Source organism: Myxine glutinosa, chromosome 7, assembly GCF_964187855.1.
Source record: "Myxine glutinosa chromosome 7, kmMyxGlut1.1, whole genome shotgun sequence".
Lineage (NCBI taxonomy): Eukaryota > Metazoa > Chordata > Myxini > Myxiniformes > Myxinidae > Myxine > Myxine glutinosa.
In genome coordinates, this window is record NC_136267.1 from 175748076 (window position 1) to 175767512 (window position 19437).

Sequence of the window (19437 nt, forward strand, 5' to 3'; positions counted from 1 at the left end):
CATTCAGGATACTCAACTCTATGCAGAGCACCGGTACTGCCAAAGCTGTTTCTTGGCTAGCTTTGGATTCCTGGATGGGTCGCCAATCCCATTCAGGATACTCAACTCTATGCAGAGTGCCGGTACTGCCAAAGCTGTTTCTTGGCTAGGTTTGGATTCCTGGTTTCTTGGCTAGCTTTGGATTCCTGGATGGGTCGCCAATCCCATTCAGGATACTCAACTCTATGCAGAGTGCCGGTACTGCCAAAGCTGTTTCTTGGCTAGGTTTGGATTCCTGGATGGGTCGCCACTCCCATTCAGGATACTCAACTCTATGCAGAGCACCGGTACTGCCAAAGCCGTTTCTTGGCTCAGTTTGGATTCCTGGATGGGTCGCCACTTCCATTCAGGATACTCAACTCAATGCAGAGCGCCGGTACTGCCAAAGCTGTTTCTTGGCTGGCTTTGGATTCCTGGATGGGTCGCCAATCCCATTCAGGATACTCAACTCTATGCAGAGTGCCGGTACTGCCAAAGCTGTTTCTTGGCTAGGTTTGGATTCCTGGTTCCTTGGCTAGCTTTGAATTCCTGGATGGGTCGCCAATCCCATTCAGGATACTCAACTCTATGCAGAGTGCCGGTACTGCCAAAGCTGTTTCTTGGCTAGGTTTGGATTCCTGGATGGGTCGCCACTCCCATTCAGGATGCTCGACTGAGGGTCAGGCATTTGGAATTTTCCTCGGTTCTCAAGATAGTTTGCCTATTCGTCACGATTGAGCGACACCAGGGATATTTACCATCCACGGAGTAATGCTGACAAACAGGACACCGAGTTTAACGTCCATCCAAGGGTTGGTGCACACATTTATGAATGAGCCTGCATGTTAATGATAATGTCCTCCGAATGAGTGTGAGCAAATGATAAAATTAAAGTGGAGGGGATGCTCACCTGATGCTGCCGAGGCTAGCTGTTTCTGCACCCTGCAGCTTGCAGCGCTCCAGTTGGTTGGCCACCATAAGCCGTTCAACTTCGAGCTCACGAGTCAGCCGTTCAAACTGCAGCTCCTGAGTGTACGCACGGCACACAAACCTCAATAGAAGCACCCTCTCCCTCACTGTCACTACCGTGGCACGCAGGATGTTGGCAATTCTAATCAGGTTTCGCCGCCGTGGCAAGATCAGCTTTTCCAATTTAGTCAAGATAGAGTAACAGTTACTCGTGAAAAAGCAAAAAAACGTGGCACTGATTAAGTCACAGAAGCAATTCAAATGTGGGCGAGACGCCCAATGGATGCATTTCGGAGGAGTGGGCAAACTTGATCGTTGTGTGATTCTCAAGAGAAGGTAACTTAGAACTCTTCTCATCTGCAGCCCCGCACACATATTTATCCTCAGGGACTTGTTTCCAGATCTGAACATTACATTTCTCATCACATATCAAATGCTGAAACATCATAAAGCATTTTTCGATTTCCCGCAAACATCTATCTGCATTCGCTAAACTTGCAGCTCTACTTTCCCTTGCAATATTCCCACACTGGATGAAACAAATTTCATGGCAATAAATTCAATAAACGCAAAAGTAAAAGTCAAAAAAGAAAATGACAACAAAGCAATTGACCAAGTTTTGATGGATTGAAGGAATTGTGAATGTGGGACAGGACATGTAAGTGTGAGTTAATCTTTGGGATTGAATAGGATTGTGCATTTAGTCAGGTTCACTATGTTAACAAATATAACTTCGTACAAAATTTTGGGAGATTAGCAAAGCTGTACATTTTTGGAATCATCAGATCATGGAGAATCCGAAAATCAATGTTGACGTTTGCACAGACACCTGCATGGCCGCCATTTTGGATTTTCAAAATGGCCGCCATAAAATACATATTTTGCGCTATCTCGGCTTCTCGTCAACCTAGAAACTTAATTAAATATGCTAATCCTATGTTTTCTGGGTCAAGGAATCCAATAAAGGCCTCAAAATAGTGCTCAGGATTATAGAAAAGCAACAAACAAAGGTGATTGAAAACCATTGTCTTTATATTTGTGATATAACTGTATTACATAATACATGATATTGCAAGTCCTTTGAAGTTATAGGTTGTTATAGGAAGTTATAGGTAGTATCAGATTGAACTATAAGTCCTATACACAGGATCTACGAGGTCTATACCGTTCAGGAATATGCTTTTACAGATCTTCATCACTGTCCTGAGTGTCATTTTCGGCAAAATTCATTCGCAAACGCCAACATTAATTTTTGGATATCTCATGATCTGAATATTCCAAAAATGTATAGTTTTGCTAATCCCCAAAAAAATTGAACGAAAAAACATGGTGAACCTGACTATTTTAAACTCCACTCATATGGCACAAGTGTTACAGGAAGCCATTATCAAAATATCAAGGAAACAATAACAAAATGCCAGGATATAAATATAAACTATTTCAACTGAGCAGCTGCAGTTAATAATCATCACTGAACATTGTAAACAATTAAATAAAAACCTAACAAAAACTTTTTATGGTGTCTGGACACTCATCACCATTCATTCACCACTTGTGTGTTGTATTACAGTAAAAAATAAGTTCCGAGTTATGTATTTTAATATGTTCTTTATCATGCCATTACAATACAATATTGTCCGTGACCTTTTGGAAAGCATTTCATTTCTCAGCAGTCCAGCAAATTCTCTTCCACGGATCCTCAAAATTTGAAGTGTTGCTGGCAACGACTCTCGACTTGGCATCTAATCACTTTGCGGAGGCACGGTGCCTCTCCCTTGGCACAGCTCTGCTTATAAGGACTAAGCGAGACATTAATCAGAGGTAATGCTTCAGAGCAAGGGAGGAGAGCAGCACCCCACTCCTCTTCCTCTTTCCATCTCCACACACAAAGCTCACACCATCTGCAATCAAAGTACACTTTTAATGTCTTTACACTTTTCTACATCTGAAGGCAGCAGCAAATTGTTCTTGAAGAAAGAAGATAATAAGAAAAAGCAAGGCAATTTGTCACAGCCAAAAAGTGCGCCTCAAATGTGGTTTCCTTTTGTTGTAGAGAATTGCACTCCCGACAAAAAAGCTTTCAAATCAAATTTGTGCAGCCACTGGTTACCCACAAACTCACGCACCTATTTTATCAACTTTGACACCTTATTGTTTCACATGTTCCACGGACGAACTAATTTACTACTGGTGAAATGAACAGGACGTTGATCAAGATATGATAACCACCATGGGAAGAAATGAGAAGCTGATGTTTTGGGTGCTTACCTTTTGTCAGGGCAAAAGAGTGTTAGCATCTCATCGTTTTGGGTGTTAATACTTAGTCGTTAACCCCTCTTGTGCTCTGACGAAGGGTTAACGACCGAAATGTCAGCTTCTCCTTGCTTCCCATAGCGGTTAGCATACCTCGATCAATGTTCTGTTCATCACTCAACTCTATTGATTGTTCTACCTGTCCGCCGATGCAGATCGATACCAGCCTTCACAGCAAGACTAGTTTTTCCATTGACGATTGGGTGAGCTGGCAAGCATCTCTAACCTTCACTTGGTGAGAACATCCAGTTCGGTACTTTTAGAACTAGAAGAAATTTGCTCAATTTCCTGTCTGTATCTGTCATCAAAGTAGTGGAAAGATATTTGATGACTTGTTCGAGTATGCAGATCAGATACAAGGTAGCACAAAGAGAGGGATGCCTCCTGGCTACTGACCTCTATTATGTACAGGCTGTTCCAAAAAGAGCCAGACAACTTTGGGTGTAATATATTTAGAACCACAAATGATAAAGCAATACCCTTTGGTTTAAATGAAACAGAAACTCAAAGTTTTGTGCACACCATCAATGCACTTCAATGTGAGCTCCGTTTGTGGCACGCAGGACATCAAGGCGGTTTTTTGTATACTAAGTCGAGGCTCGTATAATAACTAAAACACATAGCATAAAATGAATGAAGGGAGCGGAAGACAAGAGGGGGAGAGAGAGGGAAGCACAACATTAGGGAACCAGGACATCAGGAGCTTTGTGGAAGCGAAAGGGCTGGGGCAGGGTCTGTGGGATAAACAAGACGGACACTACTAGGAATTTCAGAAAAGAAAGCAGGGAATTTGAAAAAGGTGGATTTGGGGTGTATTAATAGGGGTAGAAAAGATCAAGGTTTTGGATGGGGGAAGATATGAGATGGTGGTGAACAGCTGTTTTGAAGACCTCGAGGGAGGATTAGGATTGAAGAGAATGTGGGAGATTGTTCCAGAGGCGGGAGAAAAGCGGAATGAAAGAGTGAAGGTGAGCATAGAGTCTTGATTTTGGAAGTATTACCAGAAGAGGCTTGCTGGCAGATCTTGTGCATCCTGCAAGAATATTTGGGGGGACAGAGCACAGACAAAACAGAGGGGGCAAGGCCAGAAAGGAGTCAGGAGAAGACAGAAAGACCACCAACCTAACCTGCCTGTGGTGAGAGAGAGTGAAAGGCCCTCAGAATCAGCTTCATCACGGGAGATTCCAATGATTCTGAATGCTTTGGTTTCAATCGCTTGAAGCCGAGCTAGATGTGAGGCAGGAGCACCGGGCCAGAGGGGAGAACAGTATTGCATTGAGCTGCGGATGAAAGCCTTGTATGTGGTGAGAAGCTCAGTTGTGCCAAGAAAGGACTTCGCACGATGGATGATGCCCAGTCGGCGACTGGCTTTGGAGGTCAGCTTGAAAATGTGCTTTTCCCAGGAAAGATCCTGGCAGATAGCGAGATCATGGCAGATTGAGTGACAGAACTTATTCGAGAGGATTGGTGAGGAAGTAGATGGGAGGGTTTTCCAGACTGTCTTTTCAGATGGACAAAGTGAGTGTGTGAGATTTGTCAGGATTGAAATTCCACGTGTTTGACCAGCTTCTAATTTTATCCAGGTCTGCAGAGAGTGAAGAGGCTGCTGCCTGCCGATCTGAGGGATGGGAGATGGAGCGGCAGAGGGTGGAGTCATCAGCAAAAAGACAGAGAGGATTTTCCAGAGAGTTGGAGAGATAATTGATGAAAATTATAAAAAGCACAGGGCCCAGACAACTGCCTTGAGGCACTCCAGCCTGGACAGGAAGAGGAGATGAGAGGATGCCATTTGAGCCACACATTGACTACGACAGGAGAGGAGGTCCACAAGTCATGAGAGAAGATAGGCGTTTCTTTAGGCGTTTCTTATAACTGTCGACCAGTCTCTAACATCGACTGGGAGAAATTTTTGCCCACTCCTCCATGCAGAATTCTTTCAGCTGTACAATGCTTGAGGGGTTTCTTGCATGCACAGCTCGTTTCAAATCCCCACACAACATCTCGATGGGATTTAGATCCGGGCTTTGACTTGGCCATTCCAGAACCCTCCATTTCTTTCTTTTCAGCCATTCCTTGGTGGATTTACTGTTATGTTTAGGGTCATTGTCATGTTGCAAGGTCCACCTTCGGTTGAGCGTCAACTCTCCGACAGATGGCCTCACATTATCCTCAAGCACCCTCTGGTACAATGAAGAATTCATAGTGGATTCTATGATGGTGAGCTGTCCAGGCCCTGATGCAGCAAAGCTGCCCCAAACCATAATATTTCCACCACTATGCTTTACAGTTGGAATCAGGTTCTCGTGGTCAAATGCTGTCTTTGGTTTTCGCCAAACATGTCTTCTGGTACTGTGGCCAAATAGCTCTACCTTTGACTCATCTGTCCAGAGCACATTGTTCCAGAAGTGCTGGTCTTTGCCTAGGTGTTCATTGGCAAACTTTAGTCTTGCCCTGATGTTCTTTCTGGACAGCAAAGGTTTCCTCCTGGCACACCTCCCATGTAGATCAAATTTGTGCAGCCTCTTTCTAACGGTAAACTCGTGCACTTTGACAGCTACCTGTAGGTCCCGTGATTACATTCTGGGGTTCTTCGACACTTCTTTCAGCATCTTGCGGTCTGCTCTCTGGCTGAACTTGCTGGGGCGTCCTGGTCTGAACAAGTTGGCAGTTGTTTGGAATCTTCTCCACTTGTAGATGATCTTCCGGACAGTCGAAAGATTTATTTCAAATTGTTTGGAGATCTTTTTAAATCCTTTCCCAGACTCGTAGGCATCTATAACCTTCTTTCTGAAGGCCTCAGAGAGCTCTTTTGATCTAGGCGTGGTGACGCCGCACACTTCAACAACAAAGAGCAAACCAAACTAAATGTCTGAGGTTTAAATAAGACAGGTTCCTCCAAGATCCTCTCTAACGATGTTCTAATCATTTGCACCTGAGCTGGAGTACCTGATTCTAATTTTACGTATTTGAAGTAGTGATAAATGTAGGGGTGTACTTACTTTTTCCACATGCGAAATTTGCATTTATGTTTATTTAAATTATACAATGGACTACAAAATGTAAATGTTTCATGATATTTGTTGTATTATATCACCTTTATCTATCAATATTGTTGAAATGAAGATCAAATAGCTGTATGTTGAAACATGTTGAAAAAGTCTAAATTTTACATGGGGTGTACTTACTTTTTCACGTGACTGTACATACAGGAGATTAATTACCCTTAATACCCAGCTAACTAACATATCCCCACTCCTTGTCATGGGGACAAAGAAACACTCTTACACGACATCCTGTCTAAACGGATCCCTACTTATGGTACATGGGTGTTCTTCTTCTTCATGACAGTTGGCGCCCACTACCTATACAATTCTACCTGGACTAACGTATTGCCTTGCCCACACCCCACAAACGTAACAATATATTCACAGCCAAAGTTGTTCGGGTCTTTTTCTAACACCCTGTATTACGTGTCATTGCACAACTTGCGGTATATGAAATGTTCTTTCTCTTGTATGACGATATATTGTGACCAAGTGAAAAATGCACAAGATGGTCGTATCGAGCACGATTCCATCATTCCACAGAACAACAGTAATAGGGGCACGATTTTATCATCAGCTCGAGTTATCCCAGCTGCTGTTTCAGGCGGACGCGGGATAATTTGAAACTGCGGATGAAGTCGCATTTCATTCCTGGAGACATGTGTGAGGTGACCTTGAGGTGCAGTGGAAATGTGTTCTGAATATTCCGTCAAATCCCCTATAGCTCTGCAGATGGAGAAATGAAGAGATCGCATTCTTGCAAAACAGACCAAGGGTTCAGAATCTACAACTCGCTGATGGGTGGGGTGAAAAACAATATCCGCACAGAAACACACGCACAGACCCTTAATGCAACCGATCCAAATGTATCAGGAATGACAGAACAACCATTTTTATTTGGCATCCTGATCGCAGTTCAACAGGAGAGAAGCAGGCCCAAGGTAATGGAAAAGAAAACCAATTCATTATTCTCATCCTTGAAAAGCTGCAAACTCACCGTATCAGATAGCGGCAATTAAGGGTCTTGTCACGTTGCCTTCGCCCAGCAATCTGAACCAAATGCCTTTCATAAGGCCGCAGCCATTAGCATCACAACGATATGGGAGGCGTGATGGATGAATTTATCTCTTAATTCTTCATCCGCAAGATACACTATCGATTCCCAAACCGCAATTCTTACCACAGAGCAATAAGTGAGGAAAAAAAGAAAACCTGCAGGATTAGCAGACATGCACCGCAACTCTGGCAAGGTATCTATTGCTCCGTCTCTTATTTGGTAATCGATTTCCACGCCGTGTGATCAACATTAAAAGGCCATTAATAAAAGGGAAAATATGACTTGTGATACAAGGAACGCTCCTGAAAGATTGATCTTGCAACATCCACGAACAAGATTTTTGTCTTTCGAGGTCAACAATTGAATTGGTGGTAAAATCTATAAGCTTTCATAAACAAACCAATCGTTGGTGTATTTCCACACATTATACTGGATAGGAAAGGGCAATTCTAGGTGACACGAACGAAAGCTATAATGTGAGAAACAGAGTGGGAAGCAAAGACTCAGGAGAGGGATTCAAAAGCATTTATCAGAACTGATATAACAATCTGGCAGCAAGTTAAAAATTAGAAAAAAACATTTCATGATTCTCACTTATGTATCTCACTCTCACAAAATTTTTGTGTATGTAGGTTTTCGTGTAACATAAGGTTCGTTTTCATGCAAAAAGGTTCCAGTAGCATTGGAAGTTGTGTGAAAGAATGAAAATAAATAATAGATGTTGATTTGCTTTTGGTTGTTGTTGTTGTTGTTGTTGTTTAAATGACCTCTCCCATTTCCTTTCCGTCGTGGGTTTTCTTGATGTATGGCGCTTGATACACGCAAACGACCAACAGTACACATGGTGTCGATGTTCCAATGGTCAAGTGTCCTTAGCGAGGCTTGACCGATGGTACATCACCCCACGTTTTAGGAATATGATAACCTTCTCAAATATTGTCCCGTCTATCTTCTCTGACCACCACATGGTCACTATGGGTCTATTCTTTCCTCAGTTTAAGAATAATAGTGCCTATTGGAAATTTAACACGAGGCTTTTGGATGATGCCTTTTTTAAGGAAGCCTTTCGCAATCTATAGATAGCAGTAGTTGAAAAAAAAACCCGTTTTGCTTACAATAACCTATGGTGGGACAATATGAAAACCCATATAAGGCTGTTTTGTCAACAGTTTAATTCATATGTGTTACGTGCTCCTCCCCAAACCCCGGTCACGGTGCACCTCCGAGCCCCGAAAGGAGTTACGGCAGAAAGATGTGTTATTCTGTGTGTCAAAGACTAATGCTGAAACCACACCAATTGTTACCAACAAACAAGTATTGTATTAAGGTCACACAAGAATAACATCACGAAAACAATATTTATCAATTGTACAACAAATTTATCATTCCTATGATGGTACCATCAGTTCCGTACAATATAACTCACTGTGCAGCAAGTGAGCGAAAATAACATTCCCAAAGTCTGTCCCGGCATCAAGTCAAAGTCGATCCACGCTCCGTTGATCGTAAGAACGATGTTGTATCGAGACCAGAATCCCGTTCGGCTGACAGTCACACTGCCAAAGATGGGCAAAGGTACCCTCAAGAGGCGACTGGGAAATCACACCTTCGGGTATGAACGTTCAACGGCTCCCAAACGGCGAACCACAAATTCCCACTCAAAATCCACGTTCCACATGCAAACCAGGTTAACGACTGGATGCGGTGAAATGGTTGAAGCGAGGTGAAAAGCCTGGAGCGATGCAAAATCGGGAGTGAGGCAAAATGGCCGACGGGCCCGTACTCGAGGCGTAACGGCACTCCAACGATTCTCTTCGGAATCAACCGCAAAACCTGTCACGCAGGTTTATCTGTTACAGCAATAACAACTCTGTCACAGGAATCCCTTTCCCAGGAAACCCAAAGTTTGCTCGTGACCCCCGTTCGCCAGCGTTTGCTCAAGACCACGAAGCAGCTCGGCTTCTTCTCCGCCTCACTTGCTCCGCTTCTTCTTCCTCTTCCTCTTCTTCTGGTTTTCTCTCGACCCCGTTTCCGGTTTCTTTTAAAACATTAATTTTTTTTACCTTTTGAAAACAGTTATCTCCATTTCACTTAAACGATAACAATAATAGTACATGGAACCAAAAATGTTTACAGTGGATGAAAACCACAACAACGGAAGTGACGAATCCGTAACATATGTCACTCATGAAAGTCGAGTCACCCTGGCTCGGTTAGAAATTGAAATTCTAAAACTGGAGAACAAACTGGCGAAACAAGAGAATGAGGCAAACTATAAGTTACTCCTTGAAAGAAAGACCTACTTAGGGAACTATTGCAGGAGAAAGCTGCAGGATTATTAGTTAGATTAAGAATAAAAAATATTAAAGTGTCAGATAGCCCAAGCAAATCCTTTTTTCACCTCGAATCCGAAACAAAGCCAGCTCGGCTTATCTCATCAGTTATGGACCCCAGTGAAAATGTAATCGCAAATTCTGATGGGGTAAAAAAATACCATTAGAAAGTACTATTCAGAACTGTTTGCAAAAAAAGATGTTTGTGAGGATAAGATGAAACTCTTTACCTCCCATCTCCCATCCCTGACTGAGACTCAACGGCTGGAGCTGGATGTGCCGTTAACCCTTCCTGAATTAGAATGTGCTCTGGCTGAAATGGAATCTGGAAAAGCTCCAGGAATTGTTGGCCTACCAGCTGAGTTTTACTTGGAATTTTGGGACCTTTTAGGTCCAGAACTCTTAAATGTAATCCTAGAATCCCTTCGAACTGGTGCAATGCCATTATGCCTAAGGAGAGCAGTGGTGAGTCTCCTCCCAAAGTCAGGAGATCTCCGGCGGATGGAGAATTGGAGACCAGTTTCAGTATTGTGCACCGACAACAAACTGTTTTCAAAAGCGATGGCAAATCGTCTGAAGAAAGTCATTGGTGACCTGGTCCGACCCGAGCAGACTTTCTGTATCCCCAGTCGATCCATTTATGACAACATTTTATAGTTCGGGATTTAATGGGCACTTACCACGATCAAAATGATTTTGGAATAATTATTCTAGACCTTGAAAAAGCCTTTGATAGTATTGATCACGTTTTTTTGTGGCATGTTCTGGAAGCATGTGGCTGTGGGTTTAATTTCAGAGCCTTCATATCTCTATTGTACACTGACATCTCTCGTGTAATTAAGGTAAACAATGAACTCGTTTCCCCCATACAGGTTCAGAGAGGGGTACGGCAGAGTTGCCCAGTCTCAGGATTGCTTTTTGCATTAGCAATGGAACCATTACTTTGTACGCTCAGGGAGAATATCTCTGGCCTGACCTGTTTCCCAAGGAGTCCACCATTGACTATATCAGCGTATGCAGATGATGTGTGCGTCATAATCAGAAGCAACTGGGATATTGATGCTCTTGTTAAATCCTTGAGAACCTTTACCCAGGCTTCTTCCCTGAAAGTTAATTTGAGGAAAAGCAAAGCTATTTGGGTGCCATACCTTAATAGTTGCTTCCCTGTCTCGACACATCTACCTCCTCTTCCGGAAAACTTAGAATGGAAGGCAAATGGTATCGACTACCTTGGTGTGTCCCTTGGTTCCACACAATTTATGAAAAACAATTGGGAAGGCTTGATTGGAGAAATGGAGAGGAGACTGAAACTGTAGAAAAGAGCCCTACTGCACCTTTCATTTAAGGGCCGTGTCTTAGTTGCCAATAACTTGGTTGCTGCAACTTTATGGCATCGTTTTATTTGCCTACAGCCGCCGGAAGTGCTGCTTACAATGATCCAGGACAAACTTGTGGACTTTTTTGGGGGGAGGCCATCATTGGCTGCGGCCAAACGTAATATGCCATACTTCATCTGAAGGAGACCAAGGCCTTGTTCAGGTGAAATCCCGCCTTATGGCCTTTCGCTTGTGCTCCATTCAGCGCCTTCTATATGTTGAGCACCTGCCAAACTACCCATTGGCCTGTCATATTTTGCAACAGGCGGGCAGACTCGGCTATGGTCGTGAAGTATTCCTGACCCACCTCAAGGATGTGGATACAGCAACGCTCCCTATATTCTACCAGAGCCTTGCCTATGCCTGGAAAGGTCTTACAGTGAGTCGCAAAGAGGACACATACTCCCCAGGGATGTTCGAAGTTGAACCACTGTTTTTCAACCCTCTCTTCCCTGATGTATTCAAGTGCCGTGATTTGTGCCAACGCTTTATTGATGCAGGCATGAACAAAGTATGGCACCTCCGGCCAAACTCTGGTGTCGGGTGGAAGACTGTGGAAGAAATTTCAAATATGACAGGAATTCGGCCCAAGAGGACAATCGGCTTAATATTGAGGAAAGTCGTACAAAATGGTCATCAGCTACGGGTATTATGGACTCAGAATACACATGGTCATCCTGATGAGTCATACTTCCCTAAACTGATTTTTGACTGCTCCCCCAGAGAGCTTCCACCTTTTAGCACAGGGACAAATGAATTGCAAGCTGCTAGCAGCAAGAGCCTGTATAGGTGTTGCGTGTCCCTAATTCTCGGTGTTTTCTCCATTAAACGGAGTAGCACGCTGTAAGAGACTACTCCCTGCCGGGCCCCCCACTGAACCTGTATGGGAAGCGATGTATTGTAAGCAAATCACCAAAAGAACAGGGGATCTCCAGTGGCGCATTGCCCACTGGATCATCCCATGCAATACATATGTGAGGAATTTTGCCCCTATATCTGCATGCTGCCCCTTTTACTCTGTAAATGAGGATGTATTTCATTTTTTCATTGGCTGTGAAAGACTTTTTCCATTATTTAACTGGTTGAACTTTGTGTCACACAAATTGAATTTCAGATTTCCTTTTCGTTCCTTTAATTTTGGGTTCTAAAAGAAATGTACACAAGACAAAAAATATGAACTATTGTGCTTCTTTGAAGCAACAGCAAAACTTGCTACATACTTGTCCAGAAAGGAGAAGCGTAACGGTAAACCGCTTCACCAATGCAACGTCATGATGTTTTTCACTGCGCTTGTTTATGCAAGGGTAAAACTTGAATTTAATTTTTCCAAGACCATGGCTGAACTTGATGTGTTTGTGGAAAAATGGTGTTTAGAAAATGTTTGTGAAGTTCGCCAAAATTAGTTGGTATTATCTCTTTCTTAAATAATCAAGTCTTGATATATTTTTGGTAGTATTGCTTTATTTTATGTTTTTGTAAAAATGAAATGATTAATTGTTATACTCGTTGTTTCCTTGCTTTCTTTTTCTCTCCTGTTTTGTTGGGATTTTTGATTTGTAAATTGCACATACACACTTTTATATTTTTGTAATAAAAGGACCAAAAGTCTTCGTCTCCCTCTTTCTTTCTTTCTTTCTTTTTTTTTCTTTCTCTCTTTCTTTCTTTCTCTCTCTCTCTCTCTCTCTCTCTCTCTCTCTCTCTCTCTCTCTCTCTCTCTCTCTCTCTCTCTCTCTCTGTCTCCCTCCCACCCTGTCATTTGTGCTAGGTCATCTTCCATCTGCTTGAAAATCCACAAGCATCACTACATTAGATTAAAAAGTTCAAAAACTGATCCTCTTAACTAATATCCTATCGGCTTACTTCAAATCATCAGCAAGGGCATATAATCCATAATCGCAATTGATAAGAAATCCTTCCTTTTCTCCAACAACCTCATCTCAGATCACCAATTTGGTTTCAGACCAGGTCACTCCACCTTGGACATGCTGCTTCAAATCACCCAACAATGGATAGAGAGAGGCCCTCAATGTCAGACAGGAGATCAGGGCTGTCCCTCTGGACATAACTTGTGGTTTTGTTAGTCTGGCACTCTGTCATTGTCGTACAAATCCTTCATTGACACACCTGAGCACCTATCCACTTCCCCTGCCTCACATCTTGCCCAGCTTGGTTCCATATAAACCAATGCTTTTAAGATTATTGGAACCTCCTACAATGAACCTGAGTATGTGGGCCTATCACTTCGCCATCGCAGACAGGTCGCTGGTCTCTCTGGCTTCTACCCTGCCTCCTTTCTGGTCTTGCACCCTCTGCTCTTTCTGTGCTTTGTTCCCCCCAGGTTTTACAGGGCTCACACCGTCCACCATCAACCCCCTTCAGGTGAAGCTCCCTAAATCCAGGACTACTGCTCACCTCTACTCATTCGTTCCTCTTTTTCCCACCTGTGGAACCATCGTCCACATCATCTTCAATCTCATTCTTCCCTTCAAGTATTAAAGACAGCTCATCACCACTATATCAGAACATCCACGATCCAAATACATAATATTTTCTACTCTCGTTAACCAACCACAATCCCTCCTCCTCCCATATTTGCAGTTTTCCTATCTTTGAGTTTAATTTCTTCTGTATCCATTTTGTCCACCCCATGCATCCTTTCCTGCCCCCCCATTCCTCCCAATACCCATTGTTTGCCTAAGTCTTCCACTATATTGGCCTTCCACTCTGCTTTTGGTGTTCACAAGGCCTGTGATGCCTATCCGCTCCAGCATTTCGATATTTGATGATTCGTTTAACAGTCGCTTTGGTCGTGTTACACTGAAGGGAAAACTTACAGGAAGGGCTTGGGGATTGTGGATATGACAACTCCAAAGATACCTATCGCTTTACATAGCACCAACATGGTGGCCAATGATTTTCGGGTTCCAATTGTGGGCGGAGTCAGGCAAGCTGTCCAACCAATGAGTGGAAAGGAGCTTTACACACGCATGGATGGACGAAGAAGCATATTACTATATAGACTAGCAGAAAAGCCTGTCAGAATGACGGGCAAACCTTCAGCATTGTCATACTAGCTATTCAGCCTTGAAAACTCGAGCTAAAACTCAAAGTACAAACAAAACCTTAATTAATTGACAGTCCAACACATGAGATTTCCCTGGGGAGGATTTGCAGTTAGTGGAGCAATTTGTCAAAAATATCCAGCTTCCGTTATACACAGGCATACACACATTACCTGAACAGACGTGATCTTCAAAACAACACCAACAACATCAACTGCTACACCAATAACAACAAACATCGGGCAAATTGCTCATCCCTTTATTTGGATTACATACATGAAGGAAAACCCTTCTGTATTGTCACACTATTCAGCCTTGAAAACTCAGGCTTAAACCGAAATTACACGATCGCTCCGAAAAATAATAAAATTCATCTGGGGCACATATATGAAGCAAAAACATGCATACTACTTCTGTACATAGAGTATAATACACAGTGGTTATACACATTGCCCTCCATAAGTGGTCAAATTTGTTATTATTTCTATATAGGGTAGGTGGGGGTAATATGGTCCCCCTAAGCCAAAGTCCCGATAGAGGCTATACAAACAGACAAGGAAAATTTCCAAATAATGGTTTATTTAGACAACCAGACAGACTTCATCCCCGTGCAGTTTGGGTTGAATAAAATCAGACATATGATTGAGGGGACAAATAAAAATATGCCATCAGTGTCCATATTCCAAACAACGTGGGGAATATGGACCCCCCCCCCCCCCCCTATGGGGTAATATGGACCACAGGTCCATATTACCTCAATGTGGTAAGTCCAGTTTCTTTTCGTCAAATGTTCCCTGGGACAAATGTTACTTTCCGATTTTTCAGTGAACAACAACCTTAGCGACACTCGTCACAGACGAAAGCACCTGTACCCTCATAGTCAGTTTCGTTTTCGTGGGCCCGGTGCTTGCATTCACTGCATTGGATCCAAGAAAATTCAGGTGGATCAACAAATAACTCATTGCAATATATGCAGGAGACATTACTCATGCAGTTTTCAGGTCCTTTTCTGTGTTGCTTTGCAGACTTGGTAACCTGCTTTCGAACTGGAGGACCGCGCTTTGTTCGTGGTCTGTTGCCTTTTTTCGCTTTCAAATTAGTTGGGGATATATGATTCTGCTTCTCGCGTGTTGGCCCTTTCTTCAATGCCCTTCTCTCTTGTTCTTGATGTTCCACGATCAAACGTCTTTTAGAAGGAGAGGATGTGATGATTACGCTTTTTCGGGGTGAGTTAAATCTCCGACAGTGCATAGTCACTGGCGGATTTTTATACAGAATCAAGTGTACATGTTTCAGTTTCGTTTTTGGAATACAAATTCGGAATACGAATTCGGTTTCGGAATACAAAGGTTAACTAACAAACAGCCGATACTTGACGGCTGCTTGGACCATGCCTAGTTTTGCTTAGTCACATATTTCGGTGCAGAAAAATGTATTTGATTCAAATTTTGACAGTGAACATGCTGTTTTGTGGACTTATTCTATTAGCTTCCTGTGTGGGGAATATGGACATAGATCACGGGGAATATGGACATGGGTCCATATTAGACACCACCAGAGGGTCCATATTCCCCACACCATGCCTCTCGATCATGTCAGCATGCCCAGTACATATGGGCTGGGATGGAGTTTTCTACACACAGTGGTGCTGTCGACAGCTCTCACGTGTACTCAGCCAGGGACACCACTCATCAAACAAGCTAGTGACTACATGTACATACACAGTACTGCATGCTTATGAATTGTAAAATTTGAGATGAAAACTTCTGGAAGTTTGCACTTACCATCATTAAAGAGTTTGAATCAACTGCAGTTGTTCACTTGCTGGTCGGCCATACTTGTTTATCCCGTGATATGGAGACGAGGCTTGATGCAGTGCATCATGGGAAATTCAGTGGGGTCCATATTCCCCCGGGGTCCATATTACCCCCACCCACTATACTCAATAAATTTGGATTTCAGATCGAAAGATGAATATGAGGCAAGAGCACAGAAGGTCAGATTTTATTTTTGGTATTTCTATTTGTTTTACCATTGTATAACAACAACACTTCATATGTTCTGTCCCCCCATTTTAGGTAAGCATAAGTGTTGGAACAGATCTATGAACAGACAGGAGTCAGGTTCACGATGTTTTTTCGTTCAAATTTTTTTGGAGATTAGCAAAACTATACATTTTTGGAATATTCAGAGCATGAGGAATCCAAAAATTAACGTTGGCCTTTGCGTGGACACCTTTGCGAAAATGACACTCAGGACAGTGATGAAGATCTGTAAAAGCATATTCCTGAACGGTATAGACATAGTAGATCCTGTGTATAGGACTTATAGTTCAATCTGATACTAGCAAGGCTGCTTTCTTGCTTTATAAACCCATACCTATAACTATAACTTCAAACGACTTGCAATATCATGTATTATGTAATACAGTTATATCACAAATACAAAGACAATGGTTTTCAATCACCTTTGTTTGTTGCTTTTCTATAATCCTGAGCACTATTTTGAGGCCTTTATTGGATTCCTTGACCCAGAAAACATAGGATTAGCATATTTAATTAAGTTTCTCGGTTGACTAGAAGCCGAGATAGCGCAAAATATGTATTTTATGGCGGCCATTTTGAAAATCCGAAATCTGTGTCTGTGCAAATGCCAACATTAATGTTCAGATTCTCCATGCTCTGATGATTCCAAAAATGTATAGTTTTGCTAATCTCCCAAAATTTTGAACGAAATTATATTTGTTAACATAGTGAACCTGACTACAGGTGTTTCTTGGTGCTCAGGTGTTTCTTGTTGCACTCTTTGTTCAGATATAAAACAGCTGTGAATTCAGGTTTTGGACTAGATTGTCTTGGTTTTGTACGAACTCAAAAATATACCTACAAGCTTGATCAGTCACTTATTAGACCCCTACTGCTTTCACCGGAAGGAACTATAGGTTTGCTCTCAGTCTATTCCCTCCGTCGGCCCGTCTGTCCATCCCATCTGTGTTTTTTCAGACTTTTCCCCAAAACATTCAACACATTCAACCAAATATTGGCACATGCCTTTGGTATTGGTGCTATTACCCTGCGCTCACGAAGCGAAAAGCAGGGTTAGGCATTCGGTTGCGTGCGTACCTGTCGGCATTTTAAAAATTCATTTTCTCGGCAACTGTTGGTCCGATTGACACGAAATTTTACCATAGGCGTGCCTCCGCCTGTCGAATTTTTTTATTCATAATTATGACGTCATAAGTCACGTGGTACGGACGGTAGTTATTGTTCATTCATTCCTTGATCTCAGAGATGCATGCCTCCAGTGTAGCAAGGAAATGGTCAACTTCACATTGTAGTCAGGTTCACTATGTCAATAAATTATATTTCGTTCAAAATCATGGTAGATTAGCAAACCTATACATTTTTGGAAAGGTTATAGCATAAGGAAACTAAAAATCAATGTTTACATTTGGAGAGATACCTGCATGGCGGCCATTTTGGATTTTCAAAATGGCCACTGTAAAATACATATTTTGTTCTATTTCTGCCTCTAATTACCCTAAAAACTTTTTAAAATATACTAAACCTATATTTTCAGGGACAAGGAATCCAATGAAAGTATCAAATTAGTGCTATGGGGAATGGTAAGACACGAATCAAAGGTTTTGAATTGCAAAATACTGTGTTTATATTCGCGATAAGTTGCATAATCAAATACATGTTATCATTTTGTACAGGCAGTTAATAACATCAAAATGTGTCACAATAATTCATATCACCAAACATACACAGCACAGGCAGTCAGCAAAATCATATATACACATGCAGTCAGTATAACTTCACATCTACACAGGCAGTCAATGACAAAATATACACAGGCAGTCAATGGCATCAAACATACACGATTACAGAATATGCCATTTAGAGTTCGTCATCACTGTCCTGTGTGTCGTATCCGACAATATAGTCCGCATCGTTTTCACAGTCCGTTCCACACAAGCAAAGGTCGGTCAAATTGATTGGCAAATCGAATTGGTCGAATGGTCGATCGAATCGAATTCGATGAATCGAATCGAATCGAATCGATCGAATTGGTCGAATGGTCGAATGGTCGATCGAAGCGATTGGTGGAATGGTCGATCGAAGCGATTGGTCGAATGGTCGAATGGTCGAATTGGTCGAATGGAATTGGTCTATTGGTCGAATTGGTCGAATCGAATTGGTCAGAATTGGCAAATGTAAACATTGATTTTCAGATTTTCCATGTAATAACGTTTCCAAAAATGTATAGGTTTGCTAATCTACCATGATTTTGAACGAAAAAACATAGTGAACCTGACTATTGTGCTGGTTGGAAATATGTATAAATCTGAATATTGTCAGTCTACACATGGTACATCAGGTCATATTTAGCAATGATGGCACAAACATGTAATGTGCATACAGAAAATAATACCAGACTATCAGTACCAAGATTTTTGGCATTGGGAAGTTGAGGGATCCCAGTTCTGACATAACTAATGCGGCCATCAAGGAATAATCTGCACCAATCAAACGACGATCCACCCACAACACAAAGTCTCTCTTTCATGATCTCGTAACCAACAGTAGTAAATGTAGAACGTTAGTGGAGTAAAACCAACCCTGAGACGATGTTTCTATCCCTATCTTGAAGTATGTCATCACTCACTCATAAGGGAGCAGTTTCAACACGATGATTTCAACTTTAGGCTGATTGGCATGGATCTTGTCGGACTTGTTAGAATACAGGAAGAAACCACTCATAGCTGATTTGGACCTGAAGCTCTTGGAAGAGATGGATGGATGGAATTGATGATAACATAAAAACGTTTAATATGGTTTTAAGGCTGAGTCAACCTACCTGGTGTTATTCAAACTCAAGATCCTAAGATCTTAAGCCAGCCACTTCGACCATTAAGTCAACACCTGACATAACACCATTGAAGAGATGTCAAGAAACAAAACAGAAAATGGCCGACAAAGGTTATTACCCATTATACCTCGAAGGTGTGATATAAACTTATGCAAATATTTATAGCTACGCCAAGAAAGGAGTTCTGACGCTCTACTGTAAGGAGGATCAGTATTACAGTGAGCAGCAAGACGGTGAATATGACAACTTGGCACAAATCCTGCTAGCTCATCCTACTATTTCTTTCGAGTACAAGGAAAACGAGCAATACCAATTCCTGGAAAATGTAGTGCTTTACAAATAATAGAAAATACATCATGCAGACTTGTGAAAAAGTTTTTGGGTTTGTAG

At 42.1% G+C, this 19437-nt stretch overlaps 1 protein-coding gene across 4 annotated transcripts in view; it reads right to left on the reverse strand.

The window, feature by feature from the left end:
* LOC137431851 (catenin delta-2-like) overlaps positions 1-19437 on the reverse strand; it is a 580901-nt gene that overhangs the window by 459758 nt on the left and 101706 nt on the right. For all 4 annotated transcript variants that reach the window (XM_068123611.2, XM_068123613.2, XM_078782572.1 and 1 more), the window contains one exon: positions 929-1044. In XM_068123611.2, coding sequence (XP_067979712.2) covers positions 929-1044 — 116 coding nt within the window. The remainder of the gene's footprint in view (positions 1-928; positions 1045-19437) is intronic.